This window comes from Ursus americanus, chromosome 1 (assembly GCF_024610735.1).
Source record: "Ursus americanus isolate L20-20 chromosome 1, mUrsAme1.1.p, whole genome shotgun sequence".
Classification (NCBI taxonomy): Eukaryota; Metazoa; Chordata; class Mammalia; order Carnivora; family Ursidae; genus Ursus; species Ursus americanus.
Window position 1 is genome coordinate 74,441,401 of NC_142127.1, and position 21,147 is coordinate 74,462,547.

Here is a 21,147-nt window from a genome sequence, read left to right on the forward strand (position 1 = left end):
TTGACTTCAGATGCTCAGTTTTGCCTGATTTCTGTATGTTGTCATCTGTACGCCTCATTCCCAGAGCAGTCTGGCTTGTGCATTCCCCGATCTGCAGTTCTTCCCGTTCCTTCATGGATTTGAAGGTGCTCCTTTCCTCCTTGAATGACTTTGCATCCCTCTCACTTGCTGAGAGTTGGGACAATGTTGGATTACTGGTGGAACCAAGCCCACCACACACTGTACACACACTCTTCCTTACCAATGACTTGACCGAGAAGGTAATGGAGGAGGCGCTGCAAAAGAAGGCGGATCTCATTCTCTCCTACCATCCACCTATTTTCCGACCCTTAAAGCACATAACCTGGAAAACCTGGAAGGAGCGCCTGGTGATCCGGGCCCTGGAAAACAGGGTCGGTATTTACTCTCCTCACACAGCCTATGATGCTGCACCCCAGGGAGTCAACAGCTGGTTGGCTAAAGGGCTTGGTGAGAAGCCTCTTATTCTTTCATGTTTAATGTTTTCTCTACAAGTGCTTTGAAATTTTAGAATGTATTTCCAATAGAATTTTAATTGCTTTAAATGTGGGTGCCATTATTTTTATATATTTAAAAATAATGTGAAATCTGGCAATTGTTTTTGATAAATGAAGTTTTTTTCCTTAATGAAAAAGGAGAGCATAGGAAATCTTCATTGCTGAACTGAGCTTTGTGAGTCCTCTCTGATATGGCACAGTGCCTAGCACCCAGAAATTTGAGAAGTGCTTGCTAAATCGAGTTGAGAGCTCAGACTTCTCCAGAATATACTTCATGTGTCAGTTAAATAGACATCAGAGTTTTATTGAATGCTTACTCATGCCCAGTACAATGAAGGAATTCAGCCTGTGTGTTTTAGCTTTATTTTTAGTAAGTTATTTTAGTTTACTCATTTGGGGCTGTAGCTTTTATGATGACATATCTGGATTAATGTGGTCAAGTAGGTTATGAGCATTTGCAACCTGAATGATGGTTTACATGAACAAATTTAGGAAGCAGTCACAATTCTGTATATCCTCTAAGAATTCATGAGTCAAGTTTTTGTGATATTTAAGAGTCTTCTGGAAAATAATTCTGAAAATTTGATTTTCAGGGATTTACTAAATCCCTAGATTACGGGGATTTAGGTGTATATGTGAGGGATATGTGTGTGTGTTTATTACATAAGTATCTGAGAATTGATCTTTAAAAACTCATTTCCTTAAAATTTTCGCCATAATAGTTTATCTTTTTAATTAAAAAAAAAAAAAACACACCATTTTTTTCCCTAGGCGTTTGCACCTCCAGGCCCATACATCCTTCCAAAGCTCCCAAGTACCCCACGGTGGGGACGCACAGAGTAGAATTCAGTGTTAACTGCACCAAAGACCCGGACAAAGTCATTTCTGCAGTGAAAGAAATTGCAGATGTTTCTGTCACTTCTTTTTCTACTAGGTACGATATATTTTTCTCCTTTTTTGTGTGTATTTATGGATCTTCCTTATAAATCTATATTTATAAATCTTCCTTACAATTTCTATAACCCTGGTATTTAGGTCTGAAACAAATTGTTTTCCCCCAGAGTGGGTTTCTAAGGCTGTATACTTCTCATTTCCATGTGGGTGTTCCATGGGGTCTTTTCGAAACAATAAAAATGACAAGTAACACTTATTGACTATTTTCTATGTGGGAGGGACTATGCTACACCTTTTACTTATATTTCTAATCCTCCTGATAATGTTGAAAGGTTTTTACTTGAGAATAGATAAACCCCACTGATAACACTGATTACATGGGTTTACTTTTAGTTTCCAGCAAATCAGAGATTCCCAAGGACTTTTTAAATTTTTATTTATTTTTTGGGTACCTGGGTGGCTCATTTGGTTAAGCATCTGCCTTCGGCTCAAGTCATGATTCCAGGGTCTCAGGATCAAGCCCCACATTGGGCTCTCTGCTTAGGGGGGAGCCTGCTTCTCCCTCTCCTCTCACCCTGCTTGTGCTCTCTCTCAAATAAATAAAATCTTTAAAAATAAATAAAATTTATTTTTTAATTTAAATTCAGTTTAGTTAACATACAGTATTACTAGTTTCAGGGGTAGAATTTAGTGATCCATCAGTTTTATATAACGCCAGTGCTTATTACATCAAGTGCCCTCCTTAATGCCCATCCGCCTACCCACTCCCCTCCAGCAACCCTCAGTTTGTTTCCTAGAGTTAAGAGTCTCTTATGCTTTCCCTCCCTCTCTGTTTTCATCTTATTTTATATTTCCTTCCCTTCCCCTATGTTGAGCTGTTTTGTTTCTTAAATTCCACATATGAGTGAAATCATATGGTGTTTGTCTTTCTCTGACTTATTTCAATAAGCATAATACTCTGGTTCCATCCACATGGTTGTAAGTGGCAAGATTTCATTGTTTTTGATGGCTGAGTAATATTCCATTGTATAAATATATACCATGTTTTCTTTATCCATTTATCTGTCGATGGACATCTGGGCTCTTTCTGTATTTTGGCTATTGTGGACATAGCTGCTGCAAACATTGGGGTACATGTGCCCCTTCCAATCACTGTGTATCCTTTGGATAAATACCTAGTGCAGCTGCTGGGTTGTAGAGTAGCTCCATTTTTAAGTTTTTGAGGAACCTCCATACTATTTTCCAGAGTGTCTGCACCCAGTTTGCATTCCCAACAACAGTGCAAGAGGGTCCCCCTTTCTCCGAGTCCTCCCAAGGACTTTAAAGGGAAAAAGACAAACCATTCAGGTACATTTTACAAGGCCAATCATTTATTTAGGGCAGAGATACCAAAATGGTGCCTCATAGAAGATTTCCTTTGAAGTTAATTTATCCTAATGCCTTTTGAAACATGTTAAAAGACAAGTTATACAAAGCTGGAACTTAATAATTGTTTAAAAAACAAAGATAAATATAATGATTTTAATAAAATGGAATTTTATATCAGGCTATCACAAAAAGTGATTCTTTCATGAGTGGTTTTGTTTTGTTTTTTAAGATTTTATTTGTTTGAGAGACTGTGCATGCACACATAAGCAGGGGGAGTTGCAGAGGGAGTGGGAGGCAAGCAGACTCCTCGCTGAGAGGGAGCCCAACGTGGGGCTCAATCCCAGGACCATGACATCATGATCTGAGCCAAAGGCAGATGCTTACGTGACTGAGCCACCCAGGTGCCCCTTATGAGAGGTTTTTAACAGTAGACACCTTATAATTAAATTGAAAATGTTTCTAATAGTGTTGAGGAATTTAAAGAATCTCAAGAGAAATTATAGGACTTTATATATTCCAGTCATGGCAGTCTTTTACCATATTGAAGTAATGTGCAAGTACTGAAATTAAAAGAAAATGGTACAAATAAAGCATGAAAATTTCAAACAATACAGAAGTCCTTCTTTTTCATTTTACTCAATTCCAGTATCTTCAATGCAAATCACCTTTTCCCTGTTTTCAGAGAAGTGGGTATCTTCCCATACATATACAGGCATATGAAGAAATGCATAGTTTTTTGGGGTCTTTTTTTCCCCTTAATTAAGTGGTATGCTGCATTTGCCTTTTTTACTTACCAGGGTGTTTTAGAGATGATCCCATATAGTTATAGAAGATCTCTTTACCTGCTGCGTAGTGTTTCTTGTTTTAGATGCACTGGGTTTCTTTAAGTGTTCGTCTTCCTAACTGATGAGCTTTTTTTCCCCCCCAACTGATGCACATTTGGTTTTAGTTTTTCCCTATTACAGGTAATATCTGTGTTTTACCTTTAAATTGGGGTCCAGGCAGTTTTTCCTCTTTCTTTTCAAAGCTCCACGGATGATACCAGTGTTGACTACTACTCTTTCAGATTCTTTTAAGGTGTCTTTTAGTTCTAGAATTCTGTGGTTATATTTAGAGTTTATGGTTAAATACAAAACTTTCCTGATGCCAATCTTTTTGGAGAGGCTCTAGGGCATTGCTCTTCAGAGGGTGACTCAAGGATCCCCTACATCATTGTTAATGGGATGCTTATGAAAAGTGCAGATTTTTGGCTTTTCATTCTAGATCTATGTAATTAGAATGGGGTTTGCCTGAAAAATCTGTCCAAGAGATTCTTGTATTCAGTGATATTTGAAAGTTAACTTCTGTAGGGCCTTAAAAAAATTCAGTTTGCCCTAGTCCCATTCCTAGAAGTTCCGTTTCACTGGATCTATAGAAGAGTCCAGCGGCTATCATTTTAAGAAGCTAGCAGATTGCTGATGCACACCCGGGATTAAGAATAGTTCTATAACAGGGCCCCTGGGTATCTCAGTAGGTTAAGCACCTGCCTTTGGCTCAGGTCATGATTCCAGGGTCCTAGGATGGAGCCCTGCATCGGGCATCCTGCTCAGCAGAGAGTGTGCTTCTCTCTCTCCCTCTGCTGCTTCCCCTGCTCTGTGCTCGCTCTCTGTCAAATAAATAAATTAAAAAAGGAAAAAAAGGTTCTATAACAGTGGTTTCAAAGTGAGGTCCCTGGGTCAGCAATATCAACATCACCTGGAACTTATTAGGTTAATTCTCAGACCCTCACCTAGACCTACTGAATCTGAAACTCCGGGGGTAGAGCTCAGCAATCTGTGTTTTCATAAGTCTAAAAGGAGATTTTGTGGTGCTGGGTTGCGCAGTGGGTTAAGCATCTGATTCTTGGTTTCCACTCAGGTCATGATCTCAGGGTGATGAGATCAAGCTCTGTGTTGGGATCCGCACTGAACACAGAGACTGCTTGAGATTCTCTCTCCCTCTCCTTCTGCCCCTCCTGCTCATGCTCTCTCTCTCAAATAAATCTTAAAAAAAAAAAAAAAAGTCTACAAGGAGATTTTGATGCATGTTGAAGTTTGAGAAGTATTATTCTAGAAAATAGTTTGGCTTGGGATTGAATCCTAAATTTTATGTCATTACAGGAGGTTGTAAACTGGATTGTTTTAAATACGTTTCACAGGGCAACTGGGTGGCTCAGTTGGTTAAGTGTCTGATCAAGCATCTGACTCTTAGTTTCAGCTCAGGTCGCCATCTTAGGGTTATGAGATTGACCCTGTGGCAGCGAGGTCCAAGCACAGCACAAAGTCTGCTTGGGATTCTCTCTCTCCCTCCCCCCTGCCCCTTCTCTTTCGAGCACGTACTTGCACTCTTTCTCTCAAATAAATAAAATCTTTATGAAAAATAAAATGCATTTCACTTACATTCTACAGGAGCAAGTGATTTTTTTTTTTTTTATTTTAAATAGGACTGATGATGAAGAACAAACACGAATTAGTCTGAATTGTAGTCAGGAGGCTTTAATACAGGTGGTGAATTTTCTTTCCCAGAGCAGACAGTTCTATCAGAAGACCGAAATTCTGTCACTGGAGAAGGTAATAAAAATATATTCCTGTACATTTTTGTTTGACAGATTCATTTGTAAATTTTTAGATCGACAGGCTGTTTAACTGCTACTTAAAGAAGCACAAGGTGGTGTCGAGTGCATAAAATACCCTGAAAAATATATTGAGAAAGGGACACATTCCAGGAGTGGAAAATTGTTGGTAGATGTTTTAGTCCATTCGGACTGCTATAACACATTTGAGCTGCTATGACAAAATACCCCAGACTGGACAGCTTATGAACAACAGAAATTTATTTCTCACAGTTCTGGAGCCTGGGAAGTCCAAGATAATGGTACCAACAGATTTGGAGTGGTATCTGGTGAGGGCCCACTTCTGGGTTCATCAATGGTGCCTTCTTTCTGTGTCCTCACATAAAGGGAAAGACTAGGGATCTTTCTTGGAGCCTATTTTATAAGAGAATCCCAGTCATGCGGGTTCCCCAATCATGACTTAAGTACCCCTGCCAAGGGCTCCACCTCCTAATACCATCACCTTTTGGGGGTTAGGATTTCAACATATGAATTTGTGTGGGGGCAGACACATTCAGGTCATAGCAGTGCAGCACTTAAAAAAAAAAAACAGTTCTGGTTTCGGGGTGCCTGGATGGCTCAGTCCATTAAGTTACGACTCTTGATTTTGGTTCTGGTCATGATCTCAGGGTCATGAGGTGGGGCTCTGCACTAGGTGTGGATCCTGCTCAAGACTCCCCCTCCCCCAAGCTCACATGTGTGCTCTCTCTCAAAAAAAATAAAATAATAATGATTTTTTTAAAAATTTATTTAGTTAGAACGAGAGAGAGAGAGAGCACGAGCAGGGTGAGGGGCAGAGGAAGAAGCAGACTCTCCACTGAGCAGGGAGCTGGATGCAGGGCTGGATCCCGGGACTCCAGGATCATGACTTGAGCTGAAGGCAGACGCTTAACCCACTGAGCCACCAGGCGCCCCTAAAGATTGTTTTTTACTGAAGTGTAGTTGATACCCAGTATTACATAGCAGTACTTTTTAGGGTTAGAGGCTCAGTTACAGATTATGGGTTTCGTCTCTTTTATACCCTCTGCTTGGACCATTTTACTTGCTCCTTTAACCTGACCACTATTTGTATAATGATTCCTATATCTTGATTTTCTGGCTCAGAATGTTTTCTTAAGGTAAAAAGTTAAAAAACAAACCCGTATTTCCAGGGACCCTCTGGACATTTTCCTCTTAATGGATCGCACAAGTACTTCAGTATATACAGATACTGACCTTATCCCTTATATCACCCCTTTATTTTTATTTATTTGTTTTTTAGAGAGAGCATGCACACACGTGAGAGCAGGGGTTGAGGGGGGCAGAGGAGGGGAGAGAGAGAGAGAATCTTTTTTTTTAAGATTTTATTTATTTATTCAGGGGAGACAGCGGCAGAGGGAGAAGCAGGCTCCCCTCCCAGCAGGGAGCCCTATGTGGGACTCGATCCCAGGACCCTGGGATCATGACCTGAGCCAAAGGTAGATGGTTACCTGACTGAGCCACCCAGGCACCTGAGAGAGAGAATCTTAAGCAGGCTGCACCCTGAGATCATGACCTGAGCCGAAATCAGGAGTTGGATACTTACCTGAAGGACCCACCCAGGCGCTCCTACATCACCCCTTTAAATATTTTTCTGTTGCATTGGTGGCATCATCATTTACCTTATTTTCCAAGTTTCCACAACTCTGCCTTGCCTCTCATAAATCAGCCCTGCTGATTCTGTCCCCAAATCTAAACTGTTTCTTCGCCATCATAGTAGCTGAAATTCATCTTTCATCACCTGGGAGATGGGCAGTCTCCCTAGTGGGGACCTAAAAGAGACAGTCCATGCCTTCTGGCACAGTGTACAAGGCCCTTCATGACGGGCCATGGCTTCTGTGCCCTGCTCTTGCTCTGCACACCGGCTAGAGTGTCTGCTCATCCACCTGAGCTCCTGCCTTTCCCCATTTCACCCTATCCCTTTCCTACCACACTGCATTTAACATCACTCCTTTTTTACCTTTTTTCTGGTCTGGGAGACCCAAGTCTCTGCAAAACCTTTGATTCCCAGATGCTTGGGTGGCTCAGTAGGTTAAGCATCTGCCTTCAGCTCAGGTCATGATCCCGGTTCTGAGATTGGGTCCCGCATTGGGCTCCTTGCTCAGCAGGAACCCTGCTTCTCCCTTTGCCTGCTGCTCCCCCTGCTTGTGTTCTCTCTCTCTCTGACAAATAAATAAAATCTTAAAAAAAAAACAAAAAAACCTTTGATTCCACTTCCTCCCAAGTACCCCCACCCCAAGTTCCAGCTCATTTATTTTGTCATTTCTTTGTGCTCCCATAAAATGGCACCTCTCTTGTATTTGAACACTTTTATTGTGATTAGTTATCTAAACATTTGCCATTCCAGAAGACTGAGCTCGTAGAAGTCAAAGAATGTTTTTGTCGGGTTTGCATCTGAGCCTGGTGCTGGCTATAGTAAGCTCACAGTGTGCATGTTTTATTCTCATCTTTTGCGGTTTGTTTTCTAGGACAAAGATGGACAGTTTTTCTAACTTCTGTTTCTCCTCAGCCTCTGCTTCTGCATACTGGAATGGGACGGTTATGCACACTGGATGAATCTGTTTCCTTGGCAACCATGATTGAGCGAATCAAAAGTCACCTTAAACTATCTCATGTTCGCCTTGCTCTTGGGGTAGGAAGGACCTTAGGTAAATATGTACTGTTTATTTGGGGTATCTATTAATGTAGTATTATGTAGTGTTTGGGAGAAAGTTGAAGCTCTTGGTTATATTAATATAAGTGACAGGAAACATGTTAGTTCATGGGAGATGACGGTTTTATTTTATCGGTCAGGGTGGGCTAGGTTATGCTGTGGTATACATTTTATTGGCTCAAACAAGATTTATGTCTCTTGTCATATTTGGTGTTCATTTCAAGTCAGCAGGAGAAGTTTCCTCACCGTAGACTGATTTCTGTTTTAGAGGGAGAGTTTTGCAAGGTCTTAAACCATCAGTTAAATATTCTGGAAGTGAAACATTTTCTGTTCAGCTCATTGTCCAGAATTAATCACATAGCCAGTGCAAGTCATGGCGTGAAATGCAGTCTTAACCATGGGTCAAGAAGAGAGCTGGAAATTATTGCTCCAATTAACAATGTGAATATTATATTTTACAATACTGGTGATATTTTATAGTGAGGTGCGAAGTGATCCACTGCACTTTGAGTCTTGTAGCCACTGTCTTGTCTTTTGGCTTTTCCCATTATTTTTGGGAGCAAAGGAAGTGAGCAGAACATTTGTTGGACTCCTGCAGTGAGTCTAGCAGTGTACGGAATGTCCTAAGTATGTGAGTTCCCACTGCAAAGGCAGTGAGTGGAGCAGAGTTGTTATGAGTGTGGATTCTGAATGCTTTGGGTTCTAATTTATAAGCCCTGTTCACTGCATGGCTTTGACAAGTCAGTGAACACCTCTGTGTCTTGGTAGTCTCATCTTTAAAAACTGCAGTAATAATAATAAAGCCTTACTCATCAATTTAGTGTAATTCATGTGACAGAGCACAGTGACTGGCATGCATTAAGTATAGTACATGCTAGCTGTTAGTTATGTGGAAGGTATTATTATTCCTATTATAGGTCATAAAATCGAGGTTCAGACAAATAGGTAACTTAGTCCACAAACAACTCATGGGAGTTATTTTCCAAAGAATATGGATGGCAGAGATGGGATTTGACTTCTGATCCAACTCCAAAGTTGCTTTTTTGATTTTTTTTCTTTCGGACTTAAAATTTTTGTCTTATTGATTGATTTAATTTTTTAAAGATTTATTTATTTGAGAGAAAGAGAGAGTGCGTGTGCATGCTATGGGTGTGTGTGGGGTGGGGTGGGAAAGGGGAGATGGAGAGGGAGAGACAATCCCAAGCAGACTCTGCACTGAGCACAGAGCCTGATGTGGGGCTTGATCTCATGACCCTAAGATCACGACCTGAGTTGAAACCAAGAGTTGGACACTTAACCAGGTGTGCCGCCCAGGTGCCCCTGTTTTATTTATTTTTTAATTGATGTATACTTGACGTACAATGTTATATTAGTTTCAGGTGTACAACATAATTATTCAAGTCTAGATTATGCTGTGCTAAGTGTGGCTACCAGTCTGTCACCATACAATACTATTACAATACCATTACCTATAGTCCCTGTGCTGTACCTTTTGTCCCCATGACATTCATTCTATAACTGGAAGTGTCTCCTACTCCCCTTCATATATTTTGCCCACTCCCCCTTCCCCATTTGTTCTCTGTATTTATGGGTCTCCTGCTTTTTGTTTCTTTTGGTTTTTTTTTTAGATTCCATATATGATTCCTCATATGGTATTTGTCTTTCTGTGTCTGACTTTTATTTCACTTAGCACAATACCCTATAGGTCCTTCCATTTTGTTGTAAATAGCAAGATCTCCTTTTTTGTGGCAGAGTAATGTTTCATTATGTATATTTACCACATCTTCTTTGCCCATTTATCTATTGATGAGCATTTGGGTTGCTTCCTTAGCTTGGCTATTGTAAATAATGCCGCAGTAAACATAGGGGTGCATGTACCTTTTCAAGTTAGTGTTTTTATTTTCTTTGCATAAATACCCAATAGTGGAATTACTGGGTCATATGGTGTTCCTGTTTTTAATTTTGTGAGGGACCTCCATACTTTTTTTCCACAGTGGCTGTGCCAGTTTCATTCCCACCAACAGTACATGAGCGTTCCTTTTTCTCCCATGCTCACCAACACTTGTTACTTCTTGTCTTTCTGATTCCATCTTTTCTGACAGGTGTGAATGATACCTCATTGTGGTTTTGATTTGCGTTTCTCTGATGATGAGTGATGTTGGGTATCTCTTCACGTGTCTGTTGGCCATCTGTATGTCTTTGAAAAAATGTTAGTTCAGGTTTTCTGCCCATTTAAATAGGATTATTTGGTGTGTTTTTTTTTTTTTAGTGTTGAGTTGTATAAGATCTTTACATATTTTGGACATTAACCTGTTATTGATTTATCTTTGCAGATAACTATTCCCTTTCGGTAAATTGCCTTTTCATTTTGTTCATTTCAACTTTTGCTGAGCAAAAGTTTTGTTTTGTTTTGTTTTTTAATTAAGATTTTATTTTTTTGAGAGAGAGTGAGAGCAAGAGAGCAAGCACAAATGGGCTGAGGGGCAGAGGGAGAGGCAGACTCCCCCAGTGTGGGCCTTGATCCGGGACTCCAGGATCATGCCTTGAGCCAAAGGCAAATGCTTAACCAGCTGAGCCACCCAGGTGTCTCTGTGCAAAAGATTTTTATTTTGGTGTAGTCCCAATAGTGTATTTTTGCTTTTGTTTACCTTGCCTCAGGAGACCTATCTAGAAAAGTATTGTTAAGGCCAATGTAAGAGAAATTACTGCCTGTGTTTTCTCTTAGGAGTTTTATGGTTTCAGGTCTCACAGGTTTTTAATCCATCTTGAGTTTATTCTTGTGTATGGTGTAGATAGGGGTCCAGTTTCATTCTTTTGCATGTAGCTGTCCAGTTTTCCCAGCATCATTTGTTGAACAGACTTCTTCCCATTGCATATTCTTGCCTCCTTTGTTGAAGATTAATTGACCATATATAAATGTGGGTTTATTTCTGGGCTCTATTCTGTTCCATTGTCTACGTGTCTATTTTTGTGCCAGTGCCATACTGTTTTGATTATTAAACCTTTGTGGTATATCTTCAAATCGGAAAGTATGATGACTCCAGCTTTGTTCTTTCGCAGAATTGCTTTGGCTAGTCAGAGTCTTTGATGATTCCATACAAATTTGAGTATTATTTGTTCTAGTTTCATGAAAAATGCTGTTGGTATTTTGAAAGGGATTGCATTGAATCTGTAGATTGCTTTCAGTAGTATGGATATTTTAACAATATTCTTCAAATCCATGATATGGAATGTTTTTCCTTTTGTGTCATCTATCTACAGTTTCTTCTGTCAGTGTTTTATAGTTTTCGGGTACAGGACTTTGACCTCTTCGGTTAAGTTTATTCCTATTTTATTCTTTCTGGTGCAATTGTAAATGGAATTGTTTCCTTAATTTCTCTTTCTGCTACTTCATTATTAGTGATAGAAATGTAACAGATTTTTGTATATTAATTTTGTACTTTGCAACATTATTGAATTCATTTATTACTTTTAATGTTTTTTGGGGGGAGTCTTGGGGTTCTTTATGTATACTATTTTGTTATCTACAAATAGAGTTTTATTTCTTCCTTATCAGTTTGGATATCTTTTATTTCTTGTTTGATTGCTGTGACTACGTCTTACAGTGGCTAGAGTGGGCATTCTTGTTTTATTCTTGATCTTAGAGGAAAGGCTCTGTTTTTCTCCTTTGAGTATGATGTTATCTGTGGGGTTTTCATATTTGGCCTTTATTATGTTGAGGAATGTTTCCTCTAAACCCACTTTGTTAAACAGATGTTGAATTTTGTCCAAAGCCTTTTCTGTACCTATTGAGATGATCATATGATTTTTATCCTTCACTTTGTTAATGTGGTGTATTACATTGATTTTATGACTATGGAAGCATCCTTGCATCCTTGGAATAAATGCTACTTGATCGTGGTGAATGTATTGTTGAATGTGGTTGGCTAATATTTTGTTGAGGATTTTTGCATCTATGTTCACTGGGGATATCGGCCTGTAGTTTGGAAGTGTCTTTGGTTTTGGAATTGAGGTAATGCTGGCCTTGTAGAATGTATTTGGCAGATTTCCTTCCTCTTCTATTTTTTGGAATAGTTTGAGGAGAATAGGTATTAACTCTTCTTTAAGTGTTTGATAGAATTCACCTGTAAATTCATCTAGACTTGTTGGGAGTTTTTTGATTATCAATTCAATTTCATTACTAGTAATCAGTCTGTTCAGATTTTCTATTTATTCCTGTTTCAGTTTTGGAAGATTGTGTATTTCCAGGAGTTTATCCATTTCTTCTAGGTTGTTCAGTTTGTTGGCATGTAATTTTTCAAAGTAGTCTCTCACCTTTTGTATTTCTGTTGTGTCAGTTTTTCTTTTTCATTTCTGATTTTTAAAATTTGGATCCTCTCTGTTTTTCTTGAGTCTGGCCAGAGGTTTATCAAGTTTGTTTATCTTTTCAAAGAAACTACTCTTGGTTTTGTTGATCTTTTCTATTGCTTGGGGTTTTTTTTTGTTTTTTTTAATCTTTTTCGTTTATTTCTGCTCTGATCTTTTATTCCTTCTACTTCCTTCTACTGAGCTTGGGCTTTGTTCTTTTTCTAGTTTAAGTGTAAGGTTAGATTATTTACTTCAGATGTTTCTTGTTTCTTGAGATAGGCCTGTATCACTGTAAATTTTCCTTAGAGCTGCTTTTGCTCTGTCTCAGATTTTGGACCATTGTGTTTTCATTTCCATTTGTGTCTCTGTATTTTTTTATTTCTTCTTCAATTTCTTTGTTGACCCATTGGTTTAACTCTCACGTGTTTGTGGTTTCTTCCAGTTTCTTTCTTTGATTAATTTCTAGTTTCATGCCTGTGGTCAGAAAAGCTGCATGATACGATTTCATTCTTCTTAAATTTATTGAGACTTCGGGGTCCCTGGGTGGCTAAGATGGTTAAGCGTCTGCCTCCGGCTCAGGTCATGATCCCAGGGTCCTGGGATTGAGCCCCACAACAGGCTCCCTGCTCAGTGGGGAGCCTGCTTCTCCCTCTCCTTCTACTGCTCCCCCTGTTTGTGCTCTCTTGCTCTCTCTGTCAAATAAATAAAATCTTAAAATTTTTTTTTTACTGAGACTTGTTTTGTGGCTTAATGTGATTTATCCTGGAGAAGCTTCCATGTACACTTGAAAAGAAGGTGTATTCTGGTTGTTTTTTTTTTTTTTTTTTTTGGATCGAATGTTCTATGTATATCTGTTAGGCCCATCTGGACTAATGTGTCGTTCAAAGACACTGTTTATGGATTTTCTGCCTAGATGATTTATCCATTGATAAGTGGGTGTTAAAGTTCCCTCCTATAATGGTATTACTGTCATGTTTTTCCTTTATGTCTGTTAATATTTGCTTTATATATTTAGATGCTCTGATATTGGGTGTATAGATATTTATAATTGTTATATTCTCTTTTTGCATTGATCCCTTATCGTTATGTAATGCCCTTCTTTGTCTCCTATTAGTCTGTTTTAAAATCTATTTTGTCTGATATAAATGTTGCTATCTCAGCTTTTTTTTTTTTTTTTCTTTTGCTTCCATTTGCATGGAATATCTTTTTCCATTCCTGCTCTTTCATTTTGGATGTGTCCTTAGGTCTAAAGTGAGTCTCTTGTAGGCAGCATATAGTTGGATCTTGTGTTTTATCTGTTCCATCACCCTAAGTTTTTTGATTGGTGCATTTAGATCATTTATATTTAAAGTAATTCCTGATAGGTATGTACTCACTGTTATTTTGTTTCTGGTTGTTTATGTAGTTCTTCTCTGTTCCTTTCTTCTCTTGCTCCCTTTCCTTGTAATTGATGATTTTCTTTAGTGTTATGCTTGGCTTTCTTTCTCTTCACTTTTTGTGTATCTGTTATAGGTTTTGTGTTTGTGGTAACTAGGAGGTTTATCTATAGAATCTTAAATATATAGCCATCTATAATAGTGCGATGGTCACTTAAGTTGGAACATATTTTTTTTAAAGATTTATTTATTTTAGAGAGATTGAACAAGTGGGGGGAGGGACAGAGGACGAGAGAGAATTCTGAAGCAGACTCCTCATGGAGCACGGAGCCCCACATGGGGCTTGATCCCAGGACCCGGAGATCACAACCCAAGCCAAAATCAAGAATTGGCTGCCCAACTGACTGAGACACCCAGGTGCCCCAGTTGTAACTCATTTTAAAAAGACTTTTTTACTCCCTCCTCCATGTTTTTTGTATACATTATCTTATTTTACATCTTTTTATTCATAACTTTCTTCTAATTATGGCTTTTTCTTTTCCACTTAAAGAAGTTCTTTAACATTTTTTTGTTAAGTCTGGTTTAGTGGTGATGAGCTCCTTTAACTTTTGCTTGTCTGGGAAACTCCTTTTATCTCTCCTTCAAATCTGAATGATAATCTTGCTGGGTAGATTATTCTTGATAGTAGGTTTTTTCCATTTAGCACTTTAAATATATGATGAACATTCCCTTTTGGCCTGCAAATTTTCTGCTGAAAATCAGCTGATAGCCTTATAGGGCTTTCCTTGTACATAACTTCTTGCTCCTCACTTGCTTCTTCTGAAATTCTCTTTTAGTCTTTGACATTTCAGTTATGTGTCATGGTATAGACCTCCTTGGTTCTCTCCTGGGTTCATCTTGTTTGGAACTCTGTGCTTCCTGAACTTGGATGTCTGTGTCCTTCTTCAGAGCAGGAAAGTTTTCAGCTGTTATTTCTTCAAATAATTTTTCTGCCTCTTTCTTTCCCTCGTCTCCTTCTGGTGCGCACATAATGCTAATGTTTGTTAGCTTGATGTTGTTGAAGAGATCCCTTAACCTAGCCTCCGTAAAAAATGTTTTTCTTTTTGCTGTTCAGGTTGGGTGTGTTCCATCACCCTGTTTTTCAGATTGATGATCCATTCTTCTGCATCCACTAATCTGTTGATTCAAACCTCTAGTCTAGTATATTTTTCATTTCAGTTAGATTCTTCAACCCCAATAGGTTCTTTATGTTTTCTGTCTCTGTGTTGAAGTTCTCACTGAGTTCTTCCAGCCTTTTCTCCAGTCTGGTGAGCATCATTATGACCATTACTTTAAACTCTGCCTGGCATATTGCTTATCTCTGTTTCGTTTAGTTCTTTTTCTGAGGTTTCATCTTGTTCTTTCATTTGGAATTCTTTCCTTAGTCTCCTCATTTCGTTTGGCTTCCTGTGTTCATTTCTATGAATTAGGCAGAACAGCTACTTCTTTTTTTTTTTTTTTAAAGATTTTATTTTTTATTTATTTGACAGAGATAGAGACAGCCAGCGAGAGAGGGAACACAGCAGGGGGAGTGGGAGAGGAAGAAGCAGGCTCATAGTGGAGGAGCCTGACGTGGGGCTTGATCCCGTAACGCCGGGATCACGCCCTGAGCCGAAGGCAGACGCTCAACCACTGTGCCACCCAGGCGCCCCGGAACAGCTACTTCTAAACTTGAAGGGATGGTCTTGTGTATGGTTATCCCTGCATAGGCTATGTGTGCCCGGTAACTTTGGCTGGCTGGCTGGAGCGGTGTCTGGCATGGGCTGGGAGTCCCAGGGCACTCTGTGCTGGGGCTGTCCTAGTGGGATGGTAGGAGCTGAAGTGGCCATGGACTGGGATGGTCCTGAGGCTCTCAAAGAATGCCCTGGCAGGACAGCTGAAGTGGGTGCACACTGGGGTATCCCTTGGCTCTCAGTGTAGAGGGCATCCCGGCAGGATAACTGAAGCTGAAGTGGGTGTAAGCTGAGTGTCCCAGGGTGCTTTGTGCAGGGGGTGCCTCGGTGGGGCAGCTGGAGTGGAGATGGGGCGTGGGCTGGGGAGGTCCCAAGGTACTTTATGCAGGGGGCATCCTGGCAGGACAGGTGTAGCTGAAGTGGGTACAGGCCTGGAGATCCTGGGGCTCTCCATGCAGAGTGTCCTCAGCCCCTCTTTTAAAGTACCCTTAGGGGTGCCTGGGTGGCTCAGTCAGTTGAATGTCTGACTCTAGATGTCAGCTTAGGTCATGATCTCAGTGTCCTGGGATGGAGCCCTGCGTCAGGCTCCATGCTCAGTCGGGAGGATTCTCTCTCCCTCCGCCCCTAACCCCACTCACACGTGCACGCAGTGTCTCTCGAATCAATAAATCTTTAAAATACCTCTAATGGAGTGACCACTAATGAAGTGTCCATTCTAGAAGCCTTAAGGGCTAAATACTTGTTGGATTTGGGCTTTGAAGTTTCTGTTATTTTACTTTTCAGGTTGTTCTTTTAGAGTAAATATATTTAAAAATACGTGTCAAATCAATTTGTAGCATTCCTTTAGCTGTTTTGGTTCCTCACCTGAGAACAGAAATAGTACCTGCCTACCTCTCAATGTTGCCTGGAAACCCAAGAGAGGTCACTTTACCCAGCAGCAGGGATAAAGCCTAGTGGTGCGCGCTTAGCACTGTTCGGTGGTGCCTTACGTGGGCTTGTGCAGCCACGTACATCTGAAGAAATAACAGCCCTGTGTTGGGTTATTTATGCAATACCAAAGAATAATCTGCTTGTTTCTATGAAGACACGTTTTGTTATTTTTTAAAATTCAGTAAGCAAAGTTCAGGTATTGATGATGGGACCAGGACTGAAATCTGCATTACATGAAGGATTCTTGATAAAAATTATAATATTAAAATGAAGGGGAATTGTAAACTGTTGGTCTCTTGTTCCTTTATCTTAAAGAGTCTCCAGTCAAAGTCGTGGCCCTGTGTGCTGGTTCTGGGAGCACGGTGCTTCAGGGGACGGAGGCCGACCTTTACCTCACAGGTAGACAGCCTTTGGGTCTCCTTTTCTTTTTTTGTGTGCATCCTTTCCTAACCTTGGTTTACTTTTAACGAGATAAAAAAGAGATTTTAGGGCAGCACTTGGTATATAAATGGATCTAATAACTGTTGTTTGAACCTGAACCAAACAGGAACTACACTGAAATTGGAGACAGACCGTATTCTTTGTAGAAGGAAAAAAAAAATCCTTTAGCAAATTATTAGATTACCTAAAAGACTGATGTTGAGCGTTTATTTAACCTGTCTTCTTCCTACACATGATTTCTTTTAGATTTCATGTCAGTTAATGGGACACTTTCTACTTTTCCACCTTAGCCAGAATCTTAGCTCCAGAATCTTCATAGAGCCGTTCCTCTCACCTCTACTCAGGCATCATCTCCTACCTGAAATACTTTGTCAAGTCCCTAATCTTAGTTTTCCACGTACACTCCCAAATTAACTGTTCTTCACAAGTACAATTTGATGGGGTATAATATTTTCCTAGCTACAAAGCCTTCAGTGATTTCCTTTATGTGTCTCGGTCAAGCCTGAACATTCATCCTCTTCCATGCAGCCTTTGCTTACGCTGTTTTCTCTAGCTAGAATGCCTTTCTTGCCCCTTTCTTTATGCTTCTAGTGATAAGCTCCGATACCTCCTCAGAGAACCTTTTCCTTTTGCTGTCTGGCTCCTGTCCTGATGGTCATGCCTTCCTCGCCAGTCCCCGTCGCTTTGTCTTTAACCTTCAGTATGCATTTCTATTGGACAGTAATTGTTTGGCACCCAGGCTTTATATTCTGTCCTTGAGGATAACACCTAATAGGTAACATGGCTCTCATTCAAAGGATTTGGAGGTACTTTGTACACTTGCTGATACCAGGGGCATTTCCACCTCTACTCTTCCTTAGGGTTGAGAGAGAGAAAGTTAAGAATTACTTTTTACAGGGCACCTGGCTGGCTCAGTCAATACAGTATGTAACACTTGGTCTCGGAATTGTAAGTTCAAGCCCCATGTTGGGTACAGAAATTACTTAAAAATAAAATCTTTAAAAAAAAAATTACTTTTATATGTATACTTCTGGGACCAGAATTCAGGGTCTTAACCCCTTGGGCATGCCCATGGCTACTTCCTAAGCTTCTGCATTATTATTCCTCTCCTGCCCCTATGTCCATGCCCCTTATTATCTAGCACACCCACCTTCAGAGGCTGCTGAACTTAACGTTGTCACATCCAGAAGTATAGGTGTGCAGCATCTGAGCAAGTCTGATGTAATTGCTCTGCACTTATTAAAAATGTACATGACCATTACCTGTTTTCCATTCTTCTAAAGACGTAAAATTTTTATAAATCCTCAAACTTGTACCAGATTGAAATAAACTTTCAATGTAGAAGCAATTTGACAAAATATCTTATAGCATTATGTTACTATTTCGTTTTAATTTTTATTTATTGTTTTAATCTTTAAAATATTCATTTATTTTAGAGAAAGTGAGCAGGGGAGGGGTAGAGGAGAGGATCTTCAAGCAGACTCCCTGCTGAACATAGAGACCAACCTGGGGCCCGATCCCACACCCCCGAGATCATGACCTGAGCTGAAACCAAGAGTTGGATGCTCAACCAGCTGAGCCACCCAGGCGCCCCATGACTATTTTGAAATTAACTGTAGGGGCACCTGGGTGGCTCAGTTGGTTAATCGTCTGACTTTTGGTTTCAGCTTGGGTCATGATCTCGGGGTCGTCGGATCAGGTCCAGCATCAGGCTCCTTGCTCAGCAGGCAGTCTGCTTGTTTCCCTCTCCCGCTGCTCTTCCCCCTGCTTGTGTGCATGCTCTCTCTCTCTCTCTCTCTGTTAAATAAATCTTAAAAAAGAAATAAAATTAATTATAACATTTTCCCTTGAAGGAATTTCAGACCTGTAGGAAAGTTGCAAGGATAGTATAATGAACTTTTGTATACGCTTCACTTAAGATTACTAATGGTTATAGGGGCACCTGGGTGGCTTTGTCAGCTAAGTTTCCGACTCTTGATCTCAGCTCAGGTCTTGATCTCAGGGTCATGAGTTCAAGCCCCACGCCGGGCTCCGCATTGGGCATGGAGCTACTTAAATAAATGAATAATAAAGATTACTAATGGTTATATTTTGCTACATTTGCACATTCAGTGTCACATATGTGTTACATATGTGTGCGTGTATATATGTGTGTATATATAAGTATCTATGGGTGTGTGTATATTTCTATTTATGTGTTTCCCCCAAAACCATTTTGTAATAAATTGTATACATGACCTTATCCCTAAATACATCAGCATATATCTCCTAAGAATGAGGACATTATATGACCATGGACAGTGATCAAATACAGGAATTGAATATTGTTAAAATATTTAATATGTAATCTATATTTAAATTTTGCCAGTTGATCAGAATTCTAGCATTTCTTTTTCTGATTGATATCCAGTCCCTGGTCACTGCATCTGGAATGCATCTTTGTCCAGAGCACTGTCATTTTTGAAGAGTGTAGACCATTTCTTTTGTGGTATATCTCGTATATCTCTATTTGGGGCATGTGATTGTTTTCTCATAAATAATGACTTTCTTAAAACTAGGTTGTTTTTTTATTAAACTATTAAACAATATGTGCATAAGATAAATTAATGCAATTCGTAATTGTTAAAATAGCCTTCCTGTCTGGTTACTTGGGGAGATACGGAGTGTCGTCTTATTTGGCTGACCTTGGATGTCTGTGATCTGAGACATCACTTTGAGTATAACATTAGGGATGAACAGTACCAGCTCAAAGACCACACATAGGCCTCTGCTGATGCTCATCACTCTTCCTTCGCGTGAAACATGGCAGTATCAGCTCAATAAGGGTAATATTGTGGAAAGACCAGCAGATGGGGAGCTTGCTCCTTGCACATATACATTCTCTCATTTTTCTCTTTCTTTCCCACAGCTACCATCCTAGCTAGGCTTCTCTTCCCTTTGCCTTCAGCTGTTATTGCGGTCTTTGCGGATTCCTCCACTTTCACGCCTTCTCCTCAGAGCATTTATAATTGTCCAGGCCATCAGACTTGTCCCTCCTGAAGATGGCTTCTAACTGGGCCCGTTAGGGTCTATTTTTCGGTTACAAATTAAAATATTTTACTATTACAGATTAAGATATTTTAGGCGTGCCTGGGTGGCTCAGTTGGTTAAGCGTCTGACTTGGTTTTAGCTCAGGTCATGATCTCAGGGTTGTGAGGCCCGGCACTGCGCTCAGTGGGGTGTCTGCTTGAGATGCTCTCTCCTTCTGCCCCTCTGCTCGTGAGTTTGCGCTCTAAAATAAGTAAATAAAATCTTAAAAAAAAAAAAGACATTTTAAAAGGTGGCTTGAACAAAAATTATCCCATATATGAAATTTCATATATTGGGGAGGAGAGGGGAAAGGGGGGGTTGAAAATTTCTTGGGGGAAAAACTTTTTTCCCTAAGAAACTTTTTCCTTTTTTAATGCTTTTAGGGCTCTAAACATATTCCAAAATTATGCTTGTTATGAACAAGCCAAACTGTGCAGTGTCTTTTTGCTGTTAAATTTGAAGTCCTCAGCTTCACAAATGGGTTTTTTTAAAAATTCAAAACACTTCAGCTTTCCCAAAATCTTTTTACAGAAGATGAGATCCTCTTCTACCAGTAACGTCAGAATTTCTAGAAATTTTGCCTAAGTCAAAGGAAAATAAATACCCTATTTTTATTGTTTTTTTTAACCTTGTCTTTAATTTAGAAATAAACTTATTTCATCTTTACGAATTAGACTAGAGTTGACACTGAAAATTTTGGTGTTCACAAAGCATAAAGGAGTCTTTGGGAAGTATACCTAGGATTTTCTGGAGGTATTTGTTATTTAATATTTATATGAGAGAGGAGTTTTCTGAAAGCCCCAGTTCACTTGTTTTTTTTTTTAAAGTAGGCTCCAGGCCCAGCATGGAGCTCAATTCAGGGCTCATATTTATGACTCTGAGATCAAGAGCTGAGATGAGATGAAGAGTCAGAGACCCTTAATCAGTGAGCCCTCCAGGGGCCCCATTTTGAGCAGGTGTTCTTAGGGCCTGGTTCTGGCAGTATTAGATACTGTTGCATATGCAGCTTTAGATACTTGTCTTGAGCGGGCCAAGGAGAAGGAATTTGGAATTCTCAGTGGGATGGTCTGTCTCTTTCTAAATTGGAGGCCATATAAGAAAACCTGTACCTAACTTTCTAGATTTATGTGGAAGTTCTGCTTTTTTACACAGTGTGAACTTGGTGTTTCTGCAGTTGTGGTTCAGCATTCTACAG

General features: G+C 39.8%; 1 protein-coding gene across 11 annotated transcripts in view; it reads left to right on the plus strand.

The window, feature by feature from the left end:
- NIF3L1 (NGG1 interacting factor 3 like 1) overlaps positions 1 to 21,147 on the plus strand; it is a 70,845-nt gene that overhangs the window by 47,117 nt on the left and 2,581 nt on the right. For 6 of the 11 annotated variants that reach the window (XM_087862533.1, XM_045806452.2, XM_045806455.2 and 3 more), the window contains 5 exons: positions 11 to 468; positions 1,287 to 1,449; positions 5,239 to 5,365; positions 7,934 to 8,072; positions 16,758 to 16,841. In XM_087862533.1, the coding sequence (XP_087718659.1) occupies positions 36 to 468; positions 1,287 to 1,449; positions 5,239 to 5,365; positions 7,934 to 8,072; positions 16,758 to 16,841 (946 nt within the window). In that variant the 5' untranslated portion in view covers positions 11 to 35. Of the gene's footprint in view, positions 1 to 10; positions 469 to 1,286; positions 1,450 to 5,238; positions 5,366 to 7,933; positions 8,073 to 16,757; positions 16,842 to 21,147 lie in introns of those variants that run through there. The other 5 variants (XM_045806457.2, XR_015724681.1, XM_087862519.1 and 2 more) reach the window with 5 other exon arrangements.